At 37.8% G+C, this 26,621-nt stretch overlaps 1 protein-coding gene across 4 annotated transcripts in view; it reads left to right on the top strand.

The window, feature by feature from the left end:
* Nucleotides 1-26,621, top strand: part of SLC25A21 (solute carrier family 25 member 21) — a 510,053-nt gene that overhangs the window by 456,230 nt on the left and 27,202 nt on the right. For 3 of the 4 annotated variants that reach the window (XM_024118460.2, XM_028495735.2, XM_028495734.2), the window contains exon 7: nucleotides 8,883-9,047. In XM_024118460.2, the coding sequence (XP_023974228.1) occupies nucleotides 8,883-9,047 (165 nt within the window). The remainder of the gene's footprint in view (nucleotides 1-8,882; nucleotides 9,048-26,621) is intronic. The other variant, XM_028495733.2, reaches the window with a different exon arrangement.

The raw sequence follows: 26,621 nt of genomic DNA, 5'->3' as shown, positions 1-26,621 counted from the left end.
ATCAGGATAGATCCAAATTTCCCCCCATCCTTCAAACTAAACCCAAGCAAAGTGTTGTTCTGGTCTGTAGTCTTTTGGGCTTAGGACTAGGCTTGCCCAAGGATTTCTCCATTGGAGATGGTGTGTATACCCAGTCTTACCAAAAGTGTGACTTTGTAGCTTGTTGTCCTTATAAGACCCTGCTCCCTTCTAACTAGGTGCATCGTTTTTTTCTGTACACTTATAAGAAAGAGAAGTCCCCTATCAATTATGCTAAGCCAAGTGGTGTTTTGCTGGCATGCTCTCTGCTAGCCTGGAAAATGTGAATTTCTCTCCAGGAGCAAAATCTTGTATGAATTGTTTCCCAGTTTTTCTCTCCACTTTGAAATCTACTTCAAAGTTATTATTTGGCTAACGGGTTATGTTTTCCTTCCCTTGAGGTCTATAGGATTTGCCTCTGATGTGTGGATGGGGCACAGGTTATCCTTCTACGCTGTCATTTTATCTGTGTTACATATGAACATAATCATTCTCACCCCCAAATATGAAACTCAACCTTTAGGAAATTGCAAAAGCCTGTTTCACCTCTATTTAGTCTTTAAAGATGTTCAGCCCAAGAAGGGAATAGTCTTCCACCTATGCTCTATGATTAAAACTTAAGGATCAGTGAACTGATAGCAAATGTATCGTCGATGGTAGAATCTTTAAAGATAGGGATTTTTAAAAAATTAGTTCAGGGTTTAATTCTTGTTCTGGATAACACCACTAAATGTGGCTCTACACACTCTATCCTGGGAGCTTAATAATCTAATAGAGACCAGTTAGATCACGTAAAGTATCACAAAGCTTAGTGATTGTTTTCTCCATAGGCAATTAACAGATGCTTAAACTTAGTCATATTATGTAGAGACAACACAAAGTGAATAGGCCTGTACTTTGCGATCCTCTCTTTCCAGAAGAGAAGTTGAGTTATATAGAGAGTGAATGTGTGGCTCTGTTTTCAGAACGGGTGAGAAGCTAGCTTCAAGGGCATGTCAACATTCATGATGACGTATTGAGTTAAGTTCAAATTTTTCCTGCATTACAATGTGAAATCCTGACTGGAAGCTGTTCAGTACCTAAATTATTTCTTTCCAGTCTATGATTCTTGTAGGCAGAAAAGTGAATTATGTGTATGAATCCATTCCTGTAGTTATCTTTCAACAGTACCTAAGGCAGCAGCCAAGTTGCCTCTCTATTATCATTTACAGAAAATAGACTTCAGTCTTCCACTCAGCTGTGCCAGAAACCCTAGATTTTTGCTTTCAGAATTGAGACTTTGAAGTAATGATAATAGCTACCATTTACAGAACATCGACTATAGGCCAGATACTGTGCAAGATGCCTTACATGTTTTTTCCTTTATTTGATTTTTTAAAGCTATATAGTTTTTGTAAATTAAAAAAGTAATTGTTTTCACAAATCAGGTAATACAGGGCTATGTAAAGAAAAAATAATTGGTGATTGCTGCCACTAGGGCCCTGCAATCGCATTGCTCTGGTAACTGCTCTGTCTCCTTCCACCTTTTACAGTGCTCACACGCACCTGATACCTAATCCTCCCATTATCCCTATAAGGTCAGTGGCTCTATCTCTATGTTATAGATAGGGGAAATAAAACCTAATGCAGTTATTAGCTCTAAGGAACTGAGCATTAACATAGAAGTCTCTTTCTAGAAACCACACTGTTTTCACTGGGATAAAGAAAAGTGGGTAATGAAGACGCTTAAGGGAAAATTGTTGTGTTTCTGGAACCATGAAGAAGCAAACACTCCTTCCATGTTGCCAGTCCCCTCTGAGTTGTCACCCCTGTGTCCACAGCGCAGTCACCTTCCCTCCTGCTCTGCCAGCAGTGCGGGGGCAAAGCACAGGGTCAGCGTCTCGTCCCGTCACCCCGAGGCCCCGTGTTCCTCCAGGCGGTTATTGGACAGCAACTTGGTGTTGACATAGCTTTGTGGCTCAGCATCTGGAAGAGTTTGTTTAAAGCAAATTATTTTCCACTCACAGATTGTTTAAAAATAGGCCTGCTCATCAAATGTAAATTCTAGAAAGAATATAATTATATTTTGGATGTCTTTTTGTCCCTAATCATGCCGTAGTAAAATAAACTGCAACGACAAATTAGTGAAATACCTAAGCTAAAAGAGATGTGTAACTGGAATTTTGAGCCCTATTCCTCTTCTTTCACTTACATTTTGTTCTCAAATAAAAGGAAGAGTTTTCTTCTTTTTTCAAATTTATGAAAATGCTTCAAGACTTCGAGGAATGAAGAGCTTAAGTGTTCTATCTCCTAATGAGCAAGGGTATTTTCCTACCTAAGTGTAGCAACTGGATATCCTCTTAACAAAGCAGTATTTTTCTTAAGGCCCAGATATGGACACTCACTTCACTGTATAAAGGTCTCATCCGGTTTGCTTTCCAGCCATGTGATGAAATCCAGTACAACACCTTATTCCATTGGCTCTAAAATGCACCCGAGTTCCCCTTGCCATGGGAAGCAAGTAAAGGGACGCATGTGGAGCGTGCTGTCTTTGGACATGGTGTGCCTAGAGCTCTTTTCTCGCTTTAGAGAGGGAGGAAATCCACTGACACACACCCCACGCTTGTGCCTACCGGCCATGCTCTGATAGCTATTTACCCAAGGAACAATGCCTAAAACCTCTGTCCATGATCTCACAAGCTAATCAGAGCCAGCTATGGTCAGTAGTTGGATGGAAGAACTCCAGAAAAAATAGCTGAGGCTGCCGTAAGTCATCTCGGTGCTTTGTTGGTAATTCTGGGCTCTCAGAGAGTAAGGAATCAGTGTCCCAGAGTGGCTCCTGGGAGCATTGTGTAGGCAATGGATCTTCTCTTTTATTTAAGCCTCTTAAGGACTTTTAATTTTTAAAATAATTTTTTATTGAAGTGTGTTGATTTATAATATTCTGTTTTAGATAAGCAGTATAGAGATTTAGTATTTTTACAGTTTATATTCCATTTAAAGTTATTACAAGATAATGGCGATAATTCCCTGTACTGTACAATATATCCTTGCTGCTTATGTATTTTATACACAGTACTTTGTATCTCTTAATCCCATACCCCTAACGCACCCGTCCCCCTTCCCTCTCCCCACTGGTACCCACTTGTTTGTTCCCTATATCTGTGAATCTGTTTCTGTTTTGTTATACACATGCATTTGTATTATTTTTTAAATTCCACATACAAGTAATATCATACAGTATTTGTCTTTCTCTGACTTATTTCACTAAGCATGATAATTTCTAGGTCCGTCCACGTGACTGCAAATGGCAGAATGTCATTCTTTTTTATGGCTGAGTAATATTCCATTGTGTATATATAGCACATCATTTTTTTTTAATTGAGGTATAGTTGATGTACAATATAAAGTACAGGTATACAACGTAGTGATTCACAATTTTTAAAGGTTATACTCCATTTATAATTATGATAAAATGTTGACTATATTCCCTGTGTTGTACAATATATCCTTGTAGCTTATTTACTTTATACATAATAGCTTATACTTCTTAATCCCCTACCTCTATCTTGCCCCTCCCCCCTTCCCTCTCCCCACTGGTAACCACTAGATTGTTCTCTATACAGGTCTGTTTCTTTTTTGCTATATTCACTATTTTGCTTTATTTTTTAGATTTCACATATAAGTGATATCAGTTTTCATTCTTTTTTATGGATGAGTATTATTCCATCGTGTATATACACCACATCTTCTTTATGCAGTCATCTGTTGATGGACACTTAGGTTGCTTCCATATCTTGGCAATTCTAAGTAATGCTGCTATGTACATGGGGTGCATGTATCTGTTCAAATCAGTGTTTTTGTTTTTCTCAGATATATACCCAGCTGTGGAATTCCTAGGTCATATGGTAGTTCAATTTTTAGTTTTTTGAGAAACATCCATATTGTTTTCCATAGTGGCTGCACCAATTTATATTCCCACCAACAGTTTATGAGTGTTCCTTTTTCTCCACATCCTCTCCAACATTTGTTATTTGTGGGGTTTTTTTGATGTTAGCCATTCTGACAGGCGTGAGGTGATTTCTCATTGTATACCACATCTTCTTTATCCATTAGTCTGTTGATGGACACGGGTTGCTTCCATATCTTGGCTATTATAAATAGTGCTGCTATGAACATTAGAGTGCATGTATCTTTTAAATTTTTTTTTCATTTTTTTTGGATATATGCCCAGGAGTGGAATTGCTGGGTCATATGGTAGTTCTATTTTTAGTTTTTTGAGGAACGTCCATACTGTTTTCCATAGTGGCTTCATCAATTACAGAAATTCGATTTCATGTTTCATAATCATTATAGAATATTCTCATGGGTAGATATAAAATTTTTCAGTATATCTCTCCAAATAAAAAGCAAAGCAAACTATCTTTATGTTTCTTGAATATGAACAAAGTACCGTACTAGATAGTTAACACAGTGCATGGCACCTAGTAGGACTCAATAGGTGTTTGTTGAATAAATGAATGCATAAAAGAACATGGAGTTCCCAGAATTAACAACTGGCAATAGCTGACATCAGAGTTAAAGTAGACTTTGAGTTCCTTCCAATGGAAATACTTCTGGCAGGTACCAGTGAACTGAAGATTTTTCTAAATCAACGTGGAGAGCAGTGCGGTATCGCAATATTAGCTCCACTCCGACCCACTTATTCTTCCATGCTTGCAGCTCTGGTGCAGTCAGTGAAAGGTATATCTAGGAAAGTTAGAATGCAATTTGGCCCACAGCTGGTAACTAAATATGAAAATTGGAGTGAATCTAAATATTGAAAGGAAACTGAATTTGTGGGTGACCTGCTGGGTTGGATAGCATTGGAATCATTTGGCTGATGATGCTAATCATCACAGTTTCGTTTTGAAATGGAAGCCCAGTAATCAAATAAGTTTAGTAAAACTTGTGTTTACAGAGATCTAGTCAAAATGATTCTGTATTTTCCTAGTGGAAGTCATGTTTTGCCTTTCTAATTAAATATTTGCTTACATGTCTGTGATACAATGTCTCTGAATGAAGCAAAAAGGGCACTTCTAATTCTTACGGGAATTAGAGTTTAGGTTTTTCTTTGTCTCAAGGCCCCAAGTTGCCAGAAAAATATATTTGTATTTATCTGTTACCTGTATCAGTTGGATTATCAAACTGAAAATCTTACAGCATGTGTATAACAAGAATGAGTTAACAAGCATGAGAGCACCACTGGATGAGATGTAGAATTCTGCTTAAGCCATTTTCCAGTACTTTTCCCTTAGGAATATTACTTAATCCTTGGTTTCCTCACCTGTAAAATGAGGATAATATACCTGCTGTCCACATTAAAGGTTGTTGAGAGAGGCAATCAGATATGATAGGATGGCAGAACCATGCAGAGTATAAAAGTATGAACTTGGGGACTTCCCTGGTGGCGCAGTGGTTGAGGGTCCGCCTGCCGATGCAGGGGACGCGGATTCGTGCCCCGGTCCGGGAAGATCCCACATGCCGCGGAGCGGCTGGGCCCGTGAGCCATGGCCGCTGAGCCTGCGCGTCCGGAGCCTGTGCTCCGCAACGGGAGAGGCCGCGACAGTGAGAGGCCCGCGTACCGCAAAAACAAAAAAAACAAACAAACAAAAAAAAAGTATGAACTTGGAGTCTGAGGGGCCTCAGTTTGAGCTCTGGACCTTCCAGTAACTCTGTGATATTGAGCAAGTAACTTAACTTTAGTTTCCTCATCTGTCAAATGGGGATAAAGATAATACCCATCCCACACACTTGTTCAGAGGATTAAGTAAGATGATATATATAAAGTACCAAGTATCTATTGTAATGACTAACATTGATGAGCACTTCCTGTGTTCCAGGTACCTGGTAACATGCATGTATATGCTCTCTAGGGTATAAATAAACTGTGTCAGGTGGAGGCCTGGTTAGTGTGCTTTTCCTTTCCCAACCTTTGCTCCCGCATGGTGGCCTTGCTTCTACAGTCCGTAGACCTGTCAAGTGAAGAGTTCTTACCAAGGATGTTTACCAAGCAGTAGGGAAGAGACCATTTTACAGGATCTACTGCTCCTGAGAGGAAAGCCCTGGGGTGATGACCTAGGAGATCTCTAGCCCAGGAGTTGGATATGGTTGGCTCCCAGAAAAAGCAGACCTATGATCCTGCACTCTGGATGCATTTCTGTAGGAAGGATCATGTCACAAGGGTCCAGGGCTCTGGGAAAAGGAAACCACAGCCAAAAGGAATGAGCAGGAAGAGGCTAGTTATGCATGTCCTTCCTCCCCCTCAAATCAGCCTCCACCTTTTGATTGTCATTGCCTTCAACTACCAAAGAAATTGCCTGTTATTTTACTATTATAACTAGTTTTATTATCATCATAATTGCCATTATTATTAACAGCTAATGTATAGTAAATGCTTACATAGGGCAAAGTTCATTGACTTATTTATCATCACAACAACAATCCTATGAGGAAGATTCTATTATTATCCTTATTTTACAGATGAGTAAAGTGAGGATAAATCAGAGGATAAATACCCGCTTAAGCTAGCAGGCGGTATTGCTGGGATTCAAAGCTTGGGACTGTCTGGCTCTGACCCCCTATTTCTAACTACTGTACTACCCCCTGATTTGCTTAATTATTCACAGCTGAGTTCAAACTCAACAAGGCACTTGAGTCAAAATCCATGTGTTACATTTCTTCGCACCTACCTAACATCCAAGCTGGTAGAAATCAGGCAATGGGCCATCAGTAAATGCTATTTGGATTGACATATACACACTACTATATATAAAATAGATATCTAATAAGAACCTACTGTATAGCACAGGGAACTCTACTCAATACTCTGTAATGACCTATATGGGAAAAGAATCTAAAAAAGAGGGGATATATGTATATGTATAACTGATTCACTTTGCTGTACAGCAGAAACTAACACGACATTGTAAATCAACTGTACTCCAATAAAAATTAATTTTAAAAAAGAACTAATAGAAGTCCTCTCTTTAAATTTTGATGATTTAGCACACTAGATTTTTAAATGATAGACACATCTTTATACCTGTTTTATTTAGGGAAAGCCATGTTAACCTGCACTTTCATTCAAAGCCATTGGTTCCTCTGTTGCTGAAGAATCTAGATGGCCTCTGACCTCCCCATCTCTCCTGCCCTCGGGGCTTCAGAGTGGGTGAGGATGGAGAGAAAACTTGGGCTAGAAGCAGGGAGGACTGGTGTTGGTCATTCTGGACCCAGGCAGCCTCACTTCTGCCTAGTTTCTTTCATCCCCAGGAGAGCTGCCTCCTTTCCTTGCCTCTGCCCTCTAGGCTGCCTTCCTCACAGCAAGAGAGCAGTGCCTAGGAGTTTGCTCAGCACTTTCAGAGTCTTTCCAACAGAAATGAACTTCTGCTCAACTTGTCCTCAAGTCTCTTTTGAAAACCAAAATAAATGACTGGGGTTGATAGTCAATGTGCCATAACACAAACAAAAAAGTCCCATTTTGTAGCAGAGAGAGTGAACTTTAACCTTCTGAGAATTTTTGGTTTTCCGATATGAAATGTCTTTTATTGTTTTAAGGTACGTTCTCATGTGTTTTTTTCATGTCACAAAAAAAGGGTATTCTTGGGATTAATGTGATTTATTGTAATTAATCCTCTTAAATGAAAAGATGAATTTGAGTGTAGAATTGTAGCTAGAGTTTTTAAAACATTTATCAGTAAAAGCTATAGGGTTTACTCTCTAAACAAGCTCATTTAAATGTATCAGGTTAATTACATAGCTACAAAGTTGGATGAAAAGCCTTGATTGGATTTGTTCTGTTCTGTTCTGCTGACACAGCCTTAATTGCACATGATAAGACAACACTTTTAGTCAGTGAGTGTATCAGACTGCCATGATCACTCCAGCAACCTGCTCCAGTGAAATTTCAAACAAGCGTCATGTCAGTGCTTGCCTTATGGGAAAAAAAATTAAATGCTGAACGTTTCCCCTTATTTACTATTCAGTATTCAAAATTTAAGAGGGAGAGAGATCCTTTGTGATGTACCTCCAAAAAGGAAACAGTCACTCAACCTTATTTAAAAACCCACATGAATTGTTGTAATTGTACTGTAATGAATTATAAAACTCAGGGCAAAATACAGTGATTTCTTTAGCAAGTTCCAAAAGTAGCACTGACTGGATTCCAGCAGTCAAGGTATTTCAACCTTGGTAATCAATCAAAGGGCTGGAAAGAAGTAAATTAAAGGTAACCCAGTACTCTCAACACCATTGATTTATCATTTATCACAGCAAGTGTTACACACACTGATTGCCCACTTTCTTGAGGAAGTCTACAATCAACTGCTATTTATCCACAGCCGATTTCTAACCTAACGCCAGTTTAAACTATTGAGGCAATGGAATCAGGACTAATTGTAACATTCGCTTTAGAAAAACATAATTAGAAAGGTAAATATTCAGGAGCCAAATATACATTCCTCTGGATTATGCACAGTTATGGATTATCAGTATGGATTACTAGTTTATCTATATGGTTAATCCCCTCTATTAGTGTGGATGATACAGAATTGGATGCAACTACTGACATGTTGAAAATGATGTTAATTATTATATGACATTAGTTTCACTAATTCCATCAAAGATATTTTTTCTTTGCCAACAATCTTCCCTCTAAGGCCTGTTGTTATGCATGCAATTTTGTTTACTTTTGGGGTTTCCTAATTTTAAAAAGCATGAATCTAGGCATGATTATTCATCTTTGGGGAAAAATAAGTCCCTAATAATTTTGGACTTGAAGGGAAGTTAAAACAGTAATTTATTCTGTTTCACGGTCCCAAAGATGACCTTTCTTCTCTCTCGTGCAGCAGCCATCCACCATGAGTTATGCAAGACACATCATTAAGAAGGAAGGCTTGGGACTCCAGGGCCTCAACAAAGGGTTTACAGCAACTTTGGGACGTCACGGAGTTTTCAACATGGTTTATTTCGGCTTCTACTACAATGTCAAAAACATTATTCCTGTCAATAAGGTAAGTGTTTAATAGATTAAAATCCTGGAGGAAAAATCCTATCAATAATGATAGCTGCATTTGTAGAGTATTTATCCTTCCAAGTCACTGTGCTGAACTCTTATGTCTGTTATCTAAATTTATCCCCACAGCAGCCTTGTTTATTGAGTGTTGTGATCCCTATTTTGAATTTAGAAACAAAGGCTTAGAAAGATCAAGTAAATTGCTCAGAGTCACATAATAAAGAGCAAAGCAGAGCCTTGAACCCAAGTCTGACACCAAAACTCATCTTCTTGAAGAATGCACCATTACACCTGAATGCTTCACATTTATCACTAATAGGAATTTCTAGAAACTGTTATTGCTTAATTTTTACCTCAGAAGCATAACTTTCTCAAGAAAGTTGAAATTTTCATAGTGTAAATAAATTCTGAGTTCATGAGGGAAAATTATCAGCCTAAAATTTAAATTTTACCTAGATAGTAATTTTTAAATTCACCTAAGTTAATTAGGGTAAGTAGTAAATCAACTCTTCTAGGATCATTCACTTTTGATATAAAATAATAATAATTTTTAATGGTAACTTACAGATGTCAGCAGCCTTTCAACTTTGACAAGATAAAAGTAACACATGATGTGTTTTAAAATGAGCATCTTTTACTAGAGCATCACAGAATTTTCTCCCACCGTCATACTGCTTGCCTGCAATCAAAATTGCAATTCTGAAAGCACCAGCTGGGGAAACATTTTTCACATGCAGGCAGTTTCCCACAGGGGTTCAGTTCTTCATTTTGCTTAGTACAAAAGTATTGAAGAACTTTTTATAAAGAATAAAAATATTTCTAATATGGCTATCACCTGATTCTATAAGGTAATGTTGGTTACAGTTGCCTTTTTCCAGCTATCCCCTGTAATCTAGGCCAGTACCTATCTCAAGTAACAGCTAAATCCAAGGCATGTTCCCCATTAACCACCTGTTGACACTGCCTCACTCGCCAAAATTGTTAACCAGGTTTCACTCTATTTAGAAACCTCACTTTTTGAGTATAACCTCATGTTTTGTTGGTCTGAAATCTATGAATGGCCACAGAATATATAGATCCCCCCACTGACTGACGATTCTGACTCTGGTGGTCCTCAGAGCTCTTCTCCTGCTGAGTTCTTGAAATACAGAAGTAGAGTACAATAAACACTTTGGTCATGGATGACATGAGAGAGTTCAACTCTACATACATTAAAAAAATGTTTTTAGCAGGAACAGATTAATAATCTTTGGAGCCTTGGGCGAAATGAAAATGTTCAAAAATTAAGAATTTCAAGACAGCAACTGTAGAGCAATAAACCAAGCATGGGGCTCCTCTAAGTGCAGGCTCTGGGCAACTGCACAAGTCACACACCCATGAAGCTGATGTTTTTTAAACTCTGAGATGAGTGATTCATACAACGTGGGAGAAATGTCCATGCCTCTATTTCTCCAGCTATCCAAAGGCTTGCAGCAGATAGAAATTACACACAGTGAAATGAATGATATAATTTACAAATATTATATAAATAATATATATTTTATTATATATATTTGTGCATGTATTTTAGTGCATATGTTATTACAATAATATGAACTTGGTTATATTCAAAGAAGAATTTCAGAAAGATCAATAAGATTTATATATGATCGTGTTACTAATGTTTAAAAAAATCCCTGAATGCAAACTTCATTCTACAATTAATCAATACACTTAAGTTTTAAATGTTATGCATTATGAAAAAACCAGAAGCTTAAATATTTATTTATTACTTAAAAGACATCATAGTATTCTGAAATTATGGAAAGAGCTCACTTATCTTGCCAGCTTACGCAAGTGTCAGATTATATTGGCCCTTATAGGCCACACTAAGGATTCTTCTGTTTATCTGAAGAACACTGGGAAGCCAACAAAAGATTTTAAGCCGAAGAATTACCTGATCACTCTGGCTGCAGCGTGGAGAATGGGTGGAATCGGGGTGGTGTGCAAAAGACAGAGTGTAACATGGAAATGATTGTTATGTGCAATGCTGGGGTCTTGGACTACAGTGTTCATGGTGAAGACAAGGGGAAGTGGACAGATTTGAGAAATGTTTAGAAGGCAAAATCTGTAGGATGTGGTGATCAAGTCTACGTGCATGTTGATAAAAGGGGTAGTGGGGAGGGATGGTGCCTAGGTTTGGGGCTTGAACAACTGAAAGGATAATGGTGCCATTCGTTGAGAATGAACAAGTTTGGGGGAGAATATTATGGACTGAGCCTGGAAAACTGAGTTTAACCACATTTGGACTCTGAAGTGCAGATGTTGAATCAGTGATTGCATGTGGGATCTTGAGAGGAGAGCTCTGAAATGGAGATAGACATCTAGACAGCAGTAGTATACCCGGGAGAACATACTTTTACTGGGTAATGATCATGGGCCAATCACTTTACTGCTCTGAGCTTCAGTTTTTTTAATCTGTAAATTGAAAAGCTAAGATTGTCCTTTCTACCTGACAAAATGGTTTTGAGGATTAAGATAAATAATACGTGAAGTTGTTTGTGCATTTAAGGTGCCGTGGAAGTGTTAAGTGTGGAGGTGCTGATGACAGGTATGGAGGAGGAGTAGAGATGGCACGAGGGTGGTGGAAGCAGTTAGCGTCTAGAACTGTGTGAAGAACTTTTCCCCAGGACTGTTCCTTCTGCACTTAAATGAACGCTGTGGGGTTAGTTGTGGGTTTTGCTTTCAGGGGTTTTTTGCCTAGAACAAAGTCATTGATCTTATGTGTTCTGTAATCTAAGCCTGATTCAAAACTGGGAAACCAGTATTCTTTAAATTTAAACCATAATAAATCAGTCCTTTGTGAAGAGGAAGATATGATAATCATTAAAACATGTTGAAGAACGTCATCAAGTTGTTAACCACGAGGAGGAGGTGGTGTTCCTTGAAGGCTTTTTTCCATCTTTGCTCTAGGCTGGCTCTAGCCATACACTCCAGACAGTTTGTTTACAGGGTTATTGTTTCAATTCCCTCACCCAGCAATTGGTCATTCTGTTGTCCCAAGCGAATTTGAGATTTCGCCAACTCTGACTGGCATGGGATAATTCTAGATTTTTCTTTAACATTTTTAAAATTGATAAATTGTCTACCAATGTTTTCCATTTTCAAAGTATTTAATTTTACAAGAAACTGTCCATAATGATCATGTCTGAGGAGTGGAAATGGAGAGTCCTATGCATGTGTGTTTGTGTGGAGCGGTGGGGAGAGCAGGAAAAAGCAGGGAGCAGTGGAGGGAAAGTACTTTTTCTTTACAGCATTCTGAGCTGTTGGAAGCTTCTACAAGAAGCATGTATTAATTTTATAATAGGAAATAAATCCGTGAAAATTTTAATAGAATCTTATGAAATAGAATACCTAGTTAACTTTTTAACACTTTACTCAACTCTAAGACTATGTCTACAGAGGTAAAACAAGAACTTGAAACAGTAAGTTCAGATAACTCAGGTCAGATACCCACCCTGAAGTTTTAAACTTTAACTCTTCAGATTGGTGATCTCTGGTAGATACATTTTTCAAGCTTCACAGAAATATCCTGACCTTCTGTGCCATTTTGTACTATTAAAACCATTTTTGGGGCTTCCCTGGTGTCGCAGTGGTTGGGAGTCCACCTGCCGGTGCAGGGGACGCGGGTTCGTGCCCCGGTACGGGGGGATCCCACATGCCGCGGAGCGGCTGGGCCCGTGAGCCATGGCTGCTGAGCCTGCGCGTCCAGAGCCTGCGCTCGGTGACGGGAGAGGCCACAGCAGTGAGAGGCCCGCATACCGAAAAAAAAAAAAAAAACAAAACAAAACCATTTTTGTAGACTTCATGATTTTGCCTGATCCTTGTCACAATAATTGTCATTTTCAGATAGGAAAGAAAAACAGGAAGTAAAGGCCCAGAGCTGAAAGTTACTGACATAATTTATCTGAAGGTATACAGCAGGGGGAAGGAAAGAACCAGAGGCCAGAACTCTTTCTGCTATACCATGTAATGCTTTAACTCTACATCTTACCTTGTCTTTGGTCACACATAAATTGTCATAAATGATTACTAAAATTTAAATAAGTGAACTGGCTACAATATCCAGACAGTGTAACCAGATTCTGCTTTTGCCTCATTCAGACCTGGAACCTGGTCTTCCCTTTTCACATCCTTAGTCTCTGATCCATAGAAACAAATAATTATGAGACATGACCCTGGAAGAGCTGGGCATTACCAGTTTGAAAATGGTGCTGTGTTATATTCTTGTAGACTTATTTTTAGAATCTAAATATTCCTATAGAATGGTGAATAAGTGGTTACAATAGAAAAGTTTGCTTTGAATATTAACTGACCATGGAATTCATTTAATGGTGGCATTCATTTTCATCTTGCAGTAAATGGAATGGAATGTCAGTATAAAGAAGGGATAACCTTCTCCCCAGAAAGAGGCCATCACTTCTTAAAGTAAAGCCTTCTAGAAATAGATACTGATTAACTTAAATGCTGACATCTTTTCCAAATATCGATGAAGGTAAGCTATGATTGCAAAACCGATTTCTTTCATTTCCATTCCAAGGTAGGGTGTTGAGAGCATTTTATTTGTGATGTTGACACACAAATGAGAATGGTAAGATTTAAATGTTACATCTCTTTTATAACTTTGTCTTCCAGTTCCATATTTACTGCTTTTCCTATATTTCCATAAGTAAAATAATAATAGTAGAAATTTATGTCTAAAGTTCATGGCTGTCAACAGTATTAAACTGTGCTTTCACTTTGCATCCTAATTAAGCATGTTTGCAGGTTATTTTGCCAAAAACAATAGACCTTTTGTGTTGAATTCTGCCATGATATAAATCACATGTGTGGGTTAGAAATATTCTAGGAAAGAACAATTTTTCATAGGTTCAATCCTTCTTACTTAATAAACCATTTAGACCTGTCCCTGTGGTCATTTTACTACAGACGGTATTAAGTCAAACATTTTATTTTCTCCTAAGGTAATATCCATAAAAGATTGCCTTTTAGAAACGCAAATGTTTTTCTTTTACTTTTGATTTTTAATATTATCTTTGTTTTGTAAATTCTGTAGAAAGTCTGAGGGTGGTGCCAGATGCACTTCAGTTTATCAGAAGAAATGTGGAAATATGTTAGTTTCATGATTTAGAGCTCTGTCCTTCCCTAAGGTGTGCACTGGGCTGAATGAAAAATGCACCTTTGGGTTCCAGTGGAGAACTTAGACAGAGCTGTTTATATTTTGAAAAGAAGAATCTCAGTAGAATTAGATCATAGTAGGATTTAATTTATGACCATTTATTTTTCTGATTCTCTCTTACTTGATCATTAGTCTTACCAATCATCCGGTAATGGGAAGGGCAAGAGCATTAAAGTTTCATTAAGAACAAGTCTCCTTTCTGGTAACCACTGGAGTAAAACAACAAGTATATATTATCTATAAAATTCCAGGACATGTGACAAGATGCTGCGGTAAAAAGTGGTATCTTTCACTGGCAGTTTTCACAGACTCCCTGGAGTGTGTGTGTGTGTTTCAGGAGAGGAGGGCATGGGGGAGGGCTGAGGGAAGAGACAGGGGTTCAGGCACTTTCTTAAATAAACTTCAAGCCAAAAGTTTCCAGTCAGGTACCACCCAAGTGGATGGAAATGAGGTGCAAGTGGCTTTAGATTCTTAGTGGGTGCCTTCTATTTATTCATTCCAGAAGTGTTCATGGCACATCTATCATAGGTCGGGCACCATCTCGCTAAGTGTCAGCACTGCTCCTGCCTTAATGGGGTTTACAGTCTAGTCTTGGAGACAGACAATAAACAAGTCATTACACAGGGAACTGAATCCTGGCAATTGTGATAAGTGCCATGAAAGAAAACTGTGAAGCTGTGGGAAGTTTTAACCAAAGACCCTAATTAGACCCACAGCAGGGCATGGTGGGGATATAGGAAAGGCTTTCCTTTAAAAAAGATGTTTAGGCTGGAGCTCAAGGATGAGGCTTAGCCAGGCCAAGATGAAGAGGATGAGCAGACACCAGAGAGAACAGGATGTGTGAGTGCACACAGAAGCAGAAGGAGGCTTCGGGAACCTCGGAGAAGATAAAGAACGAGGGTAGCTGGTGTATGGTGAACGGGGCAGGGGGGGAGGGGGCACAGGAGGCAGTGGAGGCCACAGCGGGTAGCTGAGCCAGAATGTTTTAGGCATGTTTAAGGCAGTTGATTCCCCTTAAATGATTTAACTGAGGGGCATGTCCAACAAATGTATCACATAAGTGGAACTAAACGGGCATGGGAAAGTTTCATTTATAGAAGTCCAGAGGTGGAATCTCATGAAATAAACATGGTTCAAAGACTTCTTCTTGATCATCTGCCGACCCCCACATCAAAGCATCTCAGTGTGTCCTTGTCCTGACTTCTCAACATTTAGGATTTTGTTCTGGGATCCTGGTTTGTTAGTTTTCCTTGGGGTCATTGCCTTTATTAAGGCAAGGAATAGAGTACACAAAAACAGAAAAATCCTACTGGGTTCCCAAGAAAATATATTAACACTTTCCTGCATTTTGTCTGATAACACTCAGTGATGTAAGTGACTCTCAGAAGGTATTATCTACCTATCTATCTATATTTATTTATTTATTTGTAGAGAGATACTTACAAATAATAGATATAGAGAGGGGTGTGTGTATATATATATATATATATATACATATATGAAATAATCAAGTGATAACTGTTATGCTTAAATCCTAGCCCATTTTGACATTGTATATATTTTATAATTTGAGCTAAGTGGGTAAGACCTTTAAAATTATTTTATATTTCACAACCCTTTAAAGAACAGATATCTTAGAAAGGGAAAGGAATTTTCATGCCTATTTTCTGAATGGCTACATTTAGATGCTGAGCTTTTAACAAGACTTTGATTTCATTCCAGAGCCCAGAGCCCTACAAGGATAGGATCTTGGGAACACTCCACATTCCTTAAAGAATGCTTATCAACTAAACCATCTCATTTTAGTTAGTGACCTTCTGTGGAGTGAGGAGCTAGCATTTCCCCAAATTATCTCACATGAAGAAAAAACAAACACTGTAATAGATTCTTCTGATAGCTGTGAAGTGGAAACAATTTAACTTTTAATTAAGCTCCAATAGCAGGTATTTTCATTGGGGAACAAGACAGCATGATACCATAAAAATGGAAAAAATGTTTTTGTCAAAGTTTATGATCAAAACAACAAAAGAGAGCCAAGATTAGAGAAAATGAAAGGTGCACACTGAGAGCTGAATTTACTCCTAGTTGACTTGGTTCCACTAAAACTAACAATATCTAAAACGCAAATTTCTTCTTTTAAAAAAATAAAGGCAGTTCATTCTCACCTCAAGCTGCCTCCTTTTTCAGTTACCAGGAGGCAACTATAATTTCAACACATCACATCATTTTCATGACAAGCATGGTCAGCTGTGGGGAAGGCAATGCTAAGCTGCATTATTTGCCTTGCGGTTGCCACCAGGTGCTTAACCAGTGTGTGTATTTACCTCCTTTGCAATTTGCTTCTTAGACCTTGGTTCTTTGTGTATTATGTCTTTATAAAGGAGAGATACAGCACTTATTAAACACCTGTGATGTGTCAGGACCGGTATACCTACAGAGATGAATGTGACATGGCACAGCCCCTTCCTTTAAGAGGCTCTGGGCTTTGGAGTGACATTTATTACTAGACTGGGTTTTCTGCAATTTCATCACGTGGGGATAATCGTGAACTTTATGCTTGTATCACCTCTTACTTGCAGCCTTGAGAAATGAAGGACTGCATCATGACCACCCCTTCAACTATTGATGATGTGCTACAAAAGGGATGGAATGGATTAAGTATAGAATTGATGTGTGCTAATAGCCCAAACTGACCATTTGTAAAATTATGGAAATAACTGTGATAGATCCTATTAAAATTGGTTTTGACCACATGTTTATATATCATCTAATTACTAATTAATTGATTTGTTAAAACGTTCGATTCTTTTTTAGTCACCCTTGTTATGGTCATAACATTCTAATTATCAAACAATTTACTTACCCGCTGGGCAGGGGAGGGAGTTGAAAAGAAGAGTTCTGCAAAGAAATACTTTGCAATACCCTGAAAATCCTGTGACTCCTTGTACGACCACCATATTGTCTTTAATTTTCTTATCCGAAGCATTTTATGGCAGTCTCTTTTAGTCATTTCTAAACAATAATTTTAGTTCTTCAAATGGCAAACCCATTTTAGCAATTTTTGACAAGGAACATGAAATCCACTGTAGAATCATCCAAGGCCAATCCTGAACAGAGATTGAACAATCCTGAACAGTCCTCTCAGTGTGCTCATTTTAATGTTGTCTGAGGAAGCAGGATATACTGACTTCAAGTTGGGTCATTAGGAACTCTGTCAAAATGACTCAAAGCTAAAATCAGAGAGGATCTCAGATTTGGTGTGGTACCAAGAGGAATTAAAGGATGAGTGAATTGCAGCAAAAGAAATGTGATTTGGGTTGACATGAGGTAGGAAGATTCTACCTTTAATGTATACATTCATGCTGAGCTCCCTTAAATGAGAAGCCCATCACTGCAATTTCCTCAGCCTAACCTTGTGAGGAGCGGCAGGCTTCCTGGCCAGTCTCCCTCACCACCCCTACCTCTCACTAGCTAACAAATCCTGCTTTCCCCATCTTCCTTAACCCCCTCCTTCTGGCTTACCTCTGTGTGGAATGTCTTCTTAAAGATGCCAGACCCTAATCACAAAGGCCTGTGAGATGGGCGAAGGTTCTCTGTTTATCAAGCTAGCAGCCAGCTGGCCAGTCACTAACCAAGACATCAAAGTCCATGCCAGGGAAGGTAAAAAGGGAGGCACATGCTTCTTTTGATGAAGATATTTTGCCTCTCTGCACATTAACTCCTTAAGTGCCATCGCTTTAAATTATTGGTTCAGTTTTTAGCTGCTGTATAATGTTTGGATTAGATGCTTAAATTAGTTACAAATATGTAGTGTGTTGATTGTTAACTACTTTAAGTCATATGTTTCCACCTCTGAGGACATGGTGCCTTTTGTTGAATTTTTAGAGGTTGTGGAACATCACTGCCGCCAGTGTTTTAGGATCACTTATTAGTGTCTCTTGTTAAGCTGTAGAGTCTATAAACAATATGTCCTGTCAGGGAAATTCATTGATCTTCCCAAAGAAGGGCTGGTAAACACATCTCTTTAGCTCTGCACTCACACAAAGATTGCAATGTGATAGAAACAACCAGAGAGTTCTAGTAAGAGACCTGATGTTAATTCTCAATTCTGATATTTACTAGTTAGCCATGTCTCTTTGACAAATTATACCTGTCTCTCTGTCTCAGTTTTCTCATTTGTGGAATGAAAATGCTAACATCATCCTTAAAATGTTTGCAGGAAAATTGAATAATTTTTAAAATTATGAATGTTGGACTTTGAATTGCTATTGCAAAATAAGGTCAATTCATGTAATAGCCTCTAACACTTAAAGCTGCTCAGCTCCAGTTTAAAGTCCCATGTTTTATGAGAAAAATTAGAAAATATTTAGGGGACAAGAAGAAAACTCATCTGTAGATAGGGAGATAATACACACTACTACTCAAAATAAATATTTGAAAGGAACTGTGGTTTTTAAGCCCGAGGAAGATTATTGCAATAATGGTTTTTAAATCATGATGAATGGTGACAGTTGATTACCCTTGCAAGTGAGCAAAAAACTGGAGTAAAATAGTTCAGGCATATGCATGAGGAATGTGGGTCAGGAACAAAGGAAGTTCCCTGATTGATGACAGTTGGAGCAAATTATGGAAGTTAGTTGGAAGTGTTTAATAACAGAATAGATTTTTTATCAACATTAATATCTATTTACATAATTAAGGTGTGATCCATCAAAAATATTTTACTTAGGCTGGGTGACCTTTTTTTACCAATCAATTTTTTAAATTTTTATTTTATTGTGGTAAAAACATATAACATGAGATCTACACACAACACATTTTTAACTGCACAATACATCATTGTTGTCCGTAGGTACAGTGTTGTACATCAGATATCTAGAGCTTATTCATCTTGCTTAGCTGAAATGTTATGCCTGTTGATTAGTAACTCATTTCCCCCTCCCCCAAACCTTCAACCACTGTTCCACTCTTTGATTCTATGAATTTGAGTATTTTATATACCTCAGTATAAGTGGAATCATGCAGTATTTATCCTTCTGTGACTGGCTTATTTCACTTTACATGTGTCCTCAAGGTTCATCCATGTTGTTACATATTACAGAATTTCCTTCTTTGTAAAGATGAATGGTATTCCATTGTATGTATATACCAAGTTTCTTACATTCATCTGTCAATGTACATTTAGGTTGTTTCCATATCTCGGCTGTTGTGAATAGTGCTGTGATGAATATAGGAGTGCTAATATCACTTTGAGATTCTGATTTCATGTCTTTTGGAGAACTACTAAGAAGTGGGATTGCTGGATTATATAATAGTTCTATTTTTAATCTTCAAGAAACCTCTATACTATTTCCCATAAAGCCTACACCATTTTGCATTCCTATCAACAGTGTACAAGGGTTCCAATCTCTCCACATCCTTGCCAACACTTGTCTTTTGTTTTTTTTAATAATAAAAAAATGGAGCTGGAGGAATCAGGCTCCCTGACTTCAGATTATACTACAAGGCTACAGTAATCAAGACAGTATGGTACTGGCACAAAAACAGAAATATAGATCAATGGAACAGGATAGAAAGCCCAGAGATAAACCCACACACATATGGTCACCTTATCTTTGATAAAGGAGGGAAGGATATACAGTGGAGAAAAGACAGCCTCTTCAATAAGTGGTGCTGGGAAAACTGGACAGCTACATGTAAAAGTATGAAATTAGAACAATCCCTAACACCACACACAAGAATAAACTCAAAATGGGTTAAAGACCTAAATGTAAGGCCAGACACTATCAAACTCTTAGAGGAAAACATAGGCAGAACACTCTATGGCATAAATCACAGCAGGATCCTGTTGGACCCATCTCCTAGAGAAATGCAAATAAAAACAAAAAAAAACAAATGGGACCTAATGAAACTTAAAAGCTTTTGCACAGCAAAGGATACCATAAACAAGACCAAAAGACAACCCTCAGAATGGGAGAAAATATTTGCAAACGAAGCAACTGACAAAGGACTAATATCCAAAATTTATAAGCAACTCTTGCAGCTCAATAACAAAAAAACAAACAACCCAATCCAAAAATGGGCAGAAGAACTAAATAGACATTTCTCCAAAGAAGATATACAGATCGCCAACAAACACATGAAAGAATGCTCAACATCATTAATCATTAGAGAAATGCAAATCAAAACGACAATGAGATATCATCTCACACCGGTCAGATTGGCCATCATCAAAAACTCTAGAAACAATAAATGCTGGAGAGGGTGTGGAGAAAAGGGAACCCTCTTGCACTGCTGGTGGGAATAATGTAAATTGATACAGCCACTATGGAGAACAGTATGGAGATAGATCTGGAGTCTGTCATACACAGTGAAGTAAGTCAGAAGGAGGAAAACAAATACCGTATGCTAACACATATATATGTAATCTAAGAAAAAAAATGTCATGAAGAGATTAGTGGTAGGATGGGAATAAAACACAGACCTACTAGAGCATGGACTTGAGGACGTGGGGAGGGGGAAGGGTAAGCTGTGACGAAGTGAGAGAGTGGCAGGGACATATATGCACTACCAAATGTAAATTAGATAGCTAGTGGGAAGCTGCCGCATAGCACAGGGAGATCACCTCTGTGCTTTGTGACCATGAGAGGGGTGGGATAGGGAGGGTGGGAGACGCAAGAGGGAAGAGATATGGGAACATATGTATATGTATAACTGATTCACTTTGTTGTAAAGGAGAAACTAACACACTATTGTAAAACAGTTATACTCCAATAAAGATGTTTAAAAAAAAAAATAATAATAATAATAATAGTCATCCTCACAGATATGAAGTGATATTTCTCTGTGGTTTTGATTTATATTTCCCAGGTTATTATGACATTGAGCATTTTGTAAGTCTTCTTTGGAGAATGTCTATTCAAGTCCTTTGCCCATTTTTAATCAGGTTATTAGTTTTCTTGGTATTGAATTATAGGAGATCCTTATATATTTTAATATTAACCCCTCATCAGATATATGTTTTGCAAATATTTTCTCCCACTCCATAAGTTTCCTTTTTACACTTTTGTTTCCTTTGCTGTTCAGAAGTTTTTTAGTTTGACATAGTCCCACATGTTTACTTTCGTTTTTATTGCGTGTGCTTTTGGTGTCATATCCATGAAATCACTGCAAAGACCAATAACATAAAACTTTTCCCATATGTTTTCTTCGGTTTTAGGTCTTGTTTTAAGTCTTTAATCCATTCTGAGTTGGTTTTTGTGCATGGTATAAGGGTTCATTTTCATTCCTTTGGAAGTGGATACCTAGTTTGCCCAGCACCATTTGTTGAAGATTGTTCTTTCCCTAGTGTGTTTTTTTGGTACCTTTGTTGAAGATTGGTTGACCATATATGCTTGGATTTATTTCTGGGCTTAATATTCTGTTCCATTGGTCTGTATGTCTGGCTTTATGTCAGTACCATACTGTTTTAATTACTGTAGCTTTGTAATATATTTTGTAATATATTTCAAAATCAGGAAGTGTGATGCCTCCAACTTTATTTTCTTTCTCAGGGTTAATTTGGCTACTTGTGGTCTTTTGTGATTCCATATGAATTATATATATTTTTAATTTCTATGAAAAATGTTATTGAAATTTTTACAAGGATTGCATTGAATCTGAAGATCATTTGGGGTAGTATGGAAATTTCAACAATACTAAGTCTTCCAATACCTGAACATGGAGTATCTTTTTTTTTTTTTTTTTTTTGCGGTACGCGGGCCTCTGACTGTTGTGGCCTCTCCCGTTGTGGAGCACAGGCTCCGGACGCACAGGCCCAGTGGCCATGGCTCACGGGCCCACCCGCTCCGTGGCATGTGGGATCTTCCCGGACCGGGGCACGAACCCATGTCCCCCACATCGGCAGGCGGACTCTCAACCACTGCGCCACCAGGGAAGCCCCCGAACATGGAATATCTTTGTGTTTGTTTCTCTTTTTAAATTTTTTCACCAATGTTTTGGAGTTTTCAGTATACAAGTCTTTCACCTCCTTAGTTCAGTTTATTACTAAGTATTTTTATTTTTGTTGGTGCTATTGTAAATGGGATTCTTCTCCTAATTTCCTTTTCATATAGTTCACTGTTACTGCGTAAAAACACGAGTGATTTTCATATGATGATTTTGTACCCTGCAGCTTTACTAAAGTAATTTATTAGTTCTAAATGGTTTGTTATGGAGTCTTTAGGTTTTTCTACATATAAGACCATGTCATATGTAACAGGGACAATTTTATTTCTTCTGACTTTTTTTAACATCTTTATTGGAGTATAATTGACTTACATTGGTGTGTTAATTTCTGCTTTATAACGAAGTGAATCAGCTATACATATACATATATCCCCATATATCCTCCCTCTTGCATCTCCCTCCCACCCTCCCTATCCCACCCCTCTAGGTGGTCACAAAGCACCAAGCTGATCTCCCTGTGCTATGAGGCTGCTTCCCACTAGCTAGCTATTTTACATTTGGTAGTATATATAAGTCCATGCCACTCTCTCACTTCGTCCCAGCTTACCCTTCCCCCTCCCCATGTCCTCAAGTCCATTCTCTATGTCTGCGTCTTTATTCTTGTCCTGCCCCTAGGTTCTTCAGAACCATTTTTTTTTCTCTTTTAGATTCCATATATATGTGTTAGCATACGGTATTTGTATTTCTCTTTCTGACTTACTTCACTCAATATGACGGTCACTAGGTCCATCCAATCACTACAAATAACTCAATTTCATTTCGTTTTATGGCTGAGTAATATTCTGTTGTGTATATGAGCCACATATTCTTTATCCATTCATCTGTCTCTGGACACTTAGGTTGCTTCCATGTCCTAGGTATTGTAAATAGAGCTGCAATGAACATTGTGGTACATGACTCTTTTTGAATTATGCTTTTCTCAGGGTATATGCCCAGTAGTGGGATTGCTGGGTCGTATGGGAGTTGTATTTTTAGTTTTTTAAGTAACTTCCTTACAGCTCTCCATAGTGGCTGTATCAATTTACATTCCCACCAACAGTGCAAAAGGGTTCCCTTTTCTCCACACCCTCTCCAGCATTTATTGTTTGTAGACTTTTTGATGATGCCCATTCTGAGTGCTGTGAGGTGATACCTCATTTTAGTTTTTGGTTTTTTTTTTTTTTTTTTTAGACTTTTTAAAAATTTTTTTAACATCTTTCTGGAGTATAATTGCTTTACAATGGTGTGTTAGTTTGTGCTTTATAACAAAGTGAATCAGTTATACATATACATATGTTCCCATATCTCTTCCCTCTTGTGTCTCCCTCTCTCCCACCCCACTCGGTGGTCACAAAGCACGGAGCTGATCTCCCTGTGCTATGTGGCTGCTTCCCACTAGCTATCTATTTTACGTTCCATAGTGTATATATGTCCATGCCACTCTCTCACTTTGTCCCAGCTTACCCTTCCCCCTCCCCATATCCTCAAGTCCATTCTCTAGTAGTTCTGTGTCTTTATTTCCTTCTTGCCCCTAGTTTCTTCATGACCTTTTTTTTTTTCAGATTCCGTATATATGTGTTAGCATGCGGTATTTGTTTTTCTTTTTCTGATTTAATTCACTCTGTATGACAGACTCTAGTTCTATCCACCTCACTACAAATAACTCAATTTCGTTTCTTTTTATGGCTGAGTAATATTCCATTGTATATATGTGCCACATCTTCTTTATCGATTCATCTGCTGATGGACACTTAGATTGCTTCCATGTCCTGGCTATTGTAAATAGAGCTGCAATGAACATTTTGATACATGACTCTTTTTGAATTATGGTTTTCTCAGGGTATATGCCCAGTAGTGGGATTGCTGGGTCGCATGGTAGTTCTATTTTTAGTTTCCTAAGGAAACTCCATACTGTTCTCCATAGTGGCTGTATCAATTTACATTCCCACCAACAGTGCAAGAGGGTTCCCTTTTCTCCACACCCTCTCCAGCATTTATTGTTTGTAGATTTTTTGATGATGGCCATTCTGACTGGTGTGAGATGATATCTCATTGTAGTTTTGATTTGCATTTCTCTAATGATTAATGATGTTGAGCATTCTTTCATGTGTTTGTTGGCAATCTGTATATCTTCTTTGGAGAAATGTCTATTTAGGTCTTCTGCCCATTTTTGGATTGGGTTGTTTGTTTTTTTGATATTGAGCTGCATGAGCTGCTTGTACATTTTGGAGATTAGTCCTTTGTCACTTGCTTCATTTGCAAATATTTTCTCCCATTCGGAGGGCTGTCTTTTCATCTTGTTTATAGTTTCCTTTACTGTGCAAAAGCTTTTAAGTTTCATTAGTTCCCATTTGTTTATTTTTGTTTTTATTTCCATTTCTATAGGAGGTCGCTCAAAAAGGATCTTGCTGTGATTTTTGTCATAGAGAGTTCTGCCTATGTTTTCCTCTAAGAGTTTGATAGTGTCTAGCCTTACCTTTAGGTCTTTAATACATTTTAAGTTTATTTTTGTGTATGGTGTTAGGGAGTGTTCTAATTTCATTCTTTTACATGTAGCCTGTCCAGTTTTCACAGAATCACTTATTGAAGAAGCTGTCTTTTCTCCATTGTATATTCTTGCCTCCTTTATCAAAAATAAGGTGACCATATGAGCGTGGGTTTATCTATGGGCTTTCTATCCTGTTCCAGTGATCTATATTTCTGTTTTTGTACCACTACTATACTGTCTTGATTACTGTAGCTTTGTAGTATAGTCTGAAGTCCAGGAGCCTGATTCCTCCAACTCTTTCTTTCTTAAGATTGCTTTGGCTATTTGGGGTCTTTTGTGTTTCTATACAAATTGTGAATTTTTTTGTTCTAGTTCTGTGAAAAATGCCATTGGTAGTTTGATAGGAATTGCATTGAATCTGTAGATTGCTTTGGGTAGTACAGTCATTTGAACAATGTTGATTCTTCCAGTCCAAGAATATGGTATATCTCTCCATCTATTTGTATCATCTTTAATTTCTTTCATCAGTATCACAGTTTTCTGCATACAGGTCTTTTGTCTCCTTAGGTAGGTTTATTCCTAGGTATTTTATATTTTGTTGCAGTGGTACATGGGTGTGTTTCCTTAATTTCTCTTTCAGATTTTTCATCATTAGTGTATAGGAATGCAAGAGATCTCTGTGCATTAATTTTGTCTCCTGCTCCTTTACCAAATTCATTGACTAGTTCTAGTAGTTTTCTGGTAGCATCTTTAGGATTCTCTATGCATAGTATCACGTCATCTGCAACCAGTGACACCTTTACATCTGATTTTGATTCCTTTTATTTCTTTTTCTTCTCTGATTGCTGTGGCTAAAACTTCCAATACTATGTTGAATAATAGTGGTGAGAGTGGACAACCTTGTCTTGTTTCTGATCTTAGTAGAAATAGTTGCATTTTTTCACCATTTAGAATGATGTTGGCTGTGGATTTGTCATATATGGCCTTTATTATGTTGAGGTAAGTTCCCTCTATGCCTACTTTCTGGAGAGTTTTTATCATAAATGAGTGTTGAATTTTGTCAAAAGCCTTTTCTGCATCTATTGAGATGATCATATGGTTTTTGTTCTTCAGTTTGTTGATATGGTGTATCATATTGATTGATTTGCATATATTGAAGAATCCTTGCATTCCTGGGATAAACCCCACTTGATCATCCTTTTAATCCTTTTAATGTGCTGTTGGATTCTGTTTGGTAGTATTTTGTTGAGGATTTTTGCCTCTGTGTTCATCAGTGATATTGGCCTCTAGTTTTCTTTCTTTTTGACATTTTTATATGGTTTTGGTATCAGGGTGATGGTGGTCTCATAGAATGAGTTTGGGAATGTTCCTCTCTCTGCTATATTTTGAAAGAGTTTGAGAAGGATAGGTGTTAGCTCTCCTCTAAATGTTTGATAGAATTCGCCTGTGAAGCCATCTGGTCGTGGACTTTTGTTTGTTGGAAGATTTTTAATCACAGGCTCCATTTCAGTGCTTGTGTTTGGTCTGTTTATATTTCTATTTCTTCCTGGTTCAGTCTCGGAAGGTTGTACTTTTCTAAGAATTTGTCCATTTCTTCCAGGTTGTCCGTTTTATTGGCATATAGTTTCTTGTAGTAATCTCTCATGACCCTTTGTATTTCTGCAGTGTCAGTTGTTACTTCTCCTTTTTCATTTCTAATTCTATTGATTTGAGTCTTCTCCCTTTTTTTCTTGATGAGTCTGGCTAATGGTTTATCAATTTTGTTTATCTTCTCAAAGAACCAGCTTTTAGTTTTATTGATCTTTGCTATTGTTTCCTTCATTTCTTTTTCATTTATTTCTGATCTGATCTTTATGATTTCTTTCCTTCTGCTAACTTTG

The sequence above is a fragment of the Physeter macrocephalus genome, chromosome 11, assembly GCF_002837175.3.
Source record: "Physeter macrocephalus isolate SW-GA chromosome 11, ASM283717v5, whole genome shotgun sequence".
NCBI classification, from domain to species: Eukaryota; Metazoa; Chordata; class Mammalia; order Artiodactyla; family Physeteridae; genus Physeter; species Physeter macrocephalus.
Note: the sequence above shows the minus strand (reverse complement) of the source record. Positions and strands in the feature narration are given on the sequence as shown.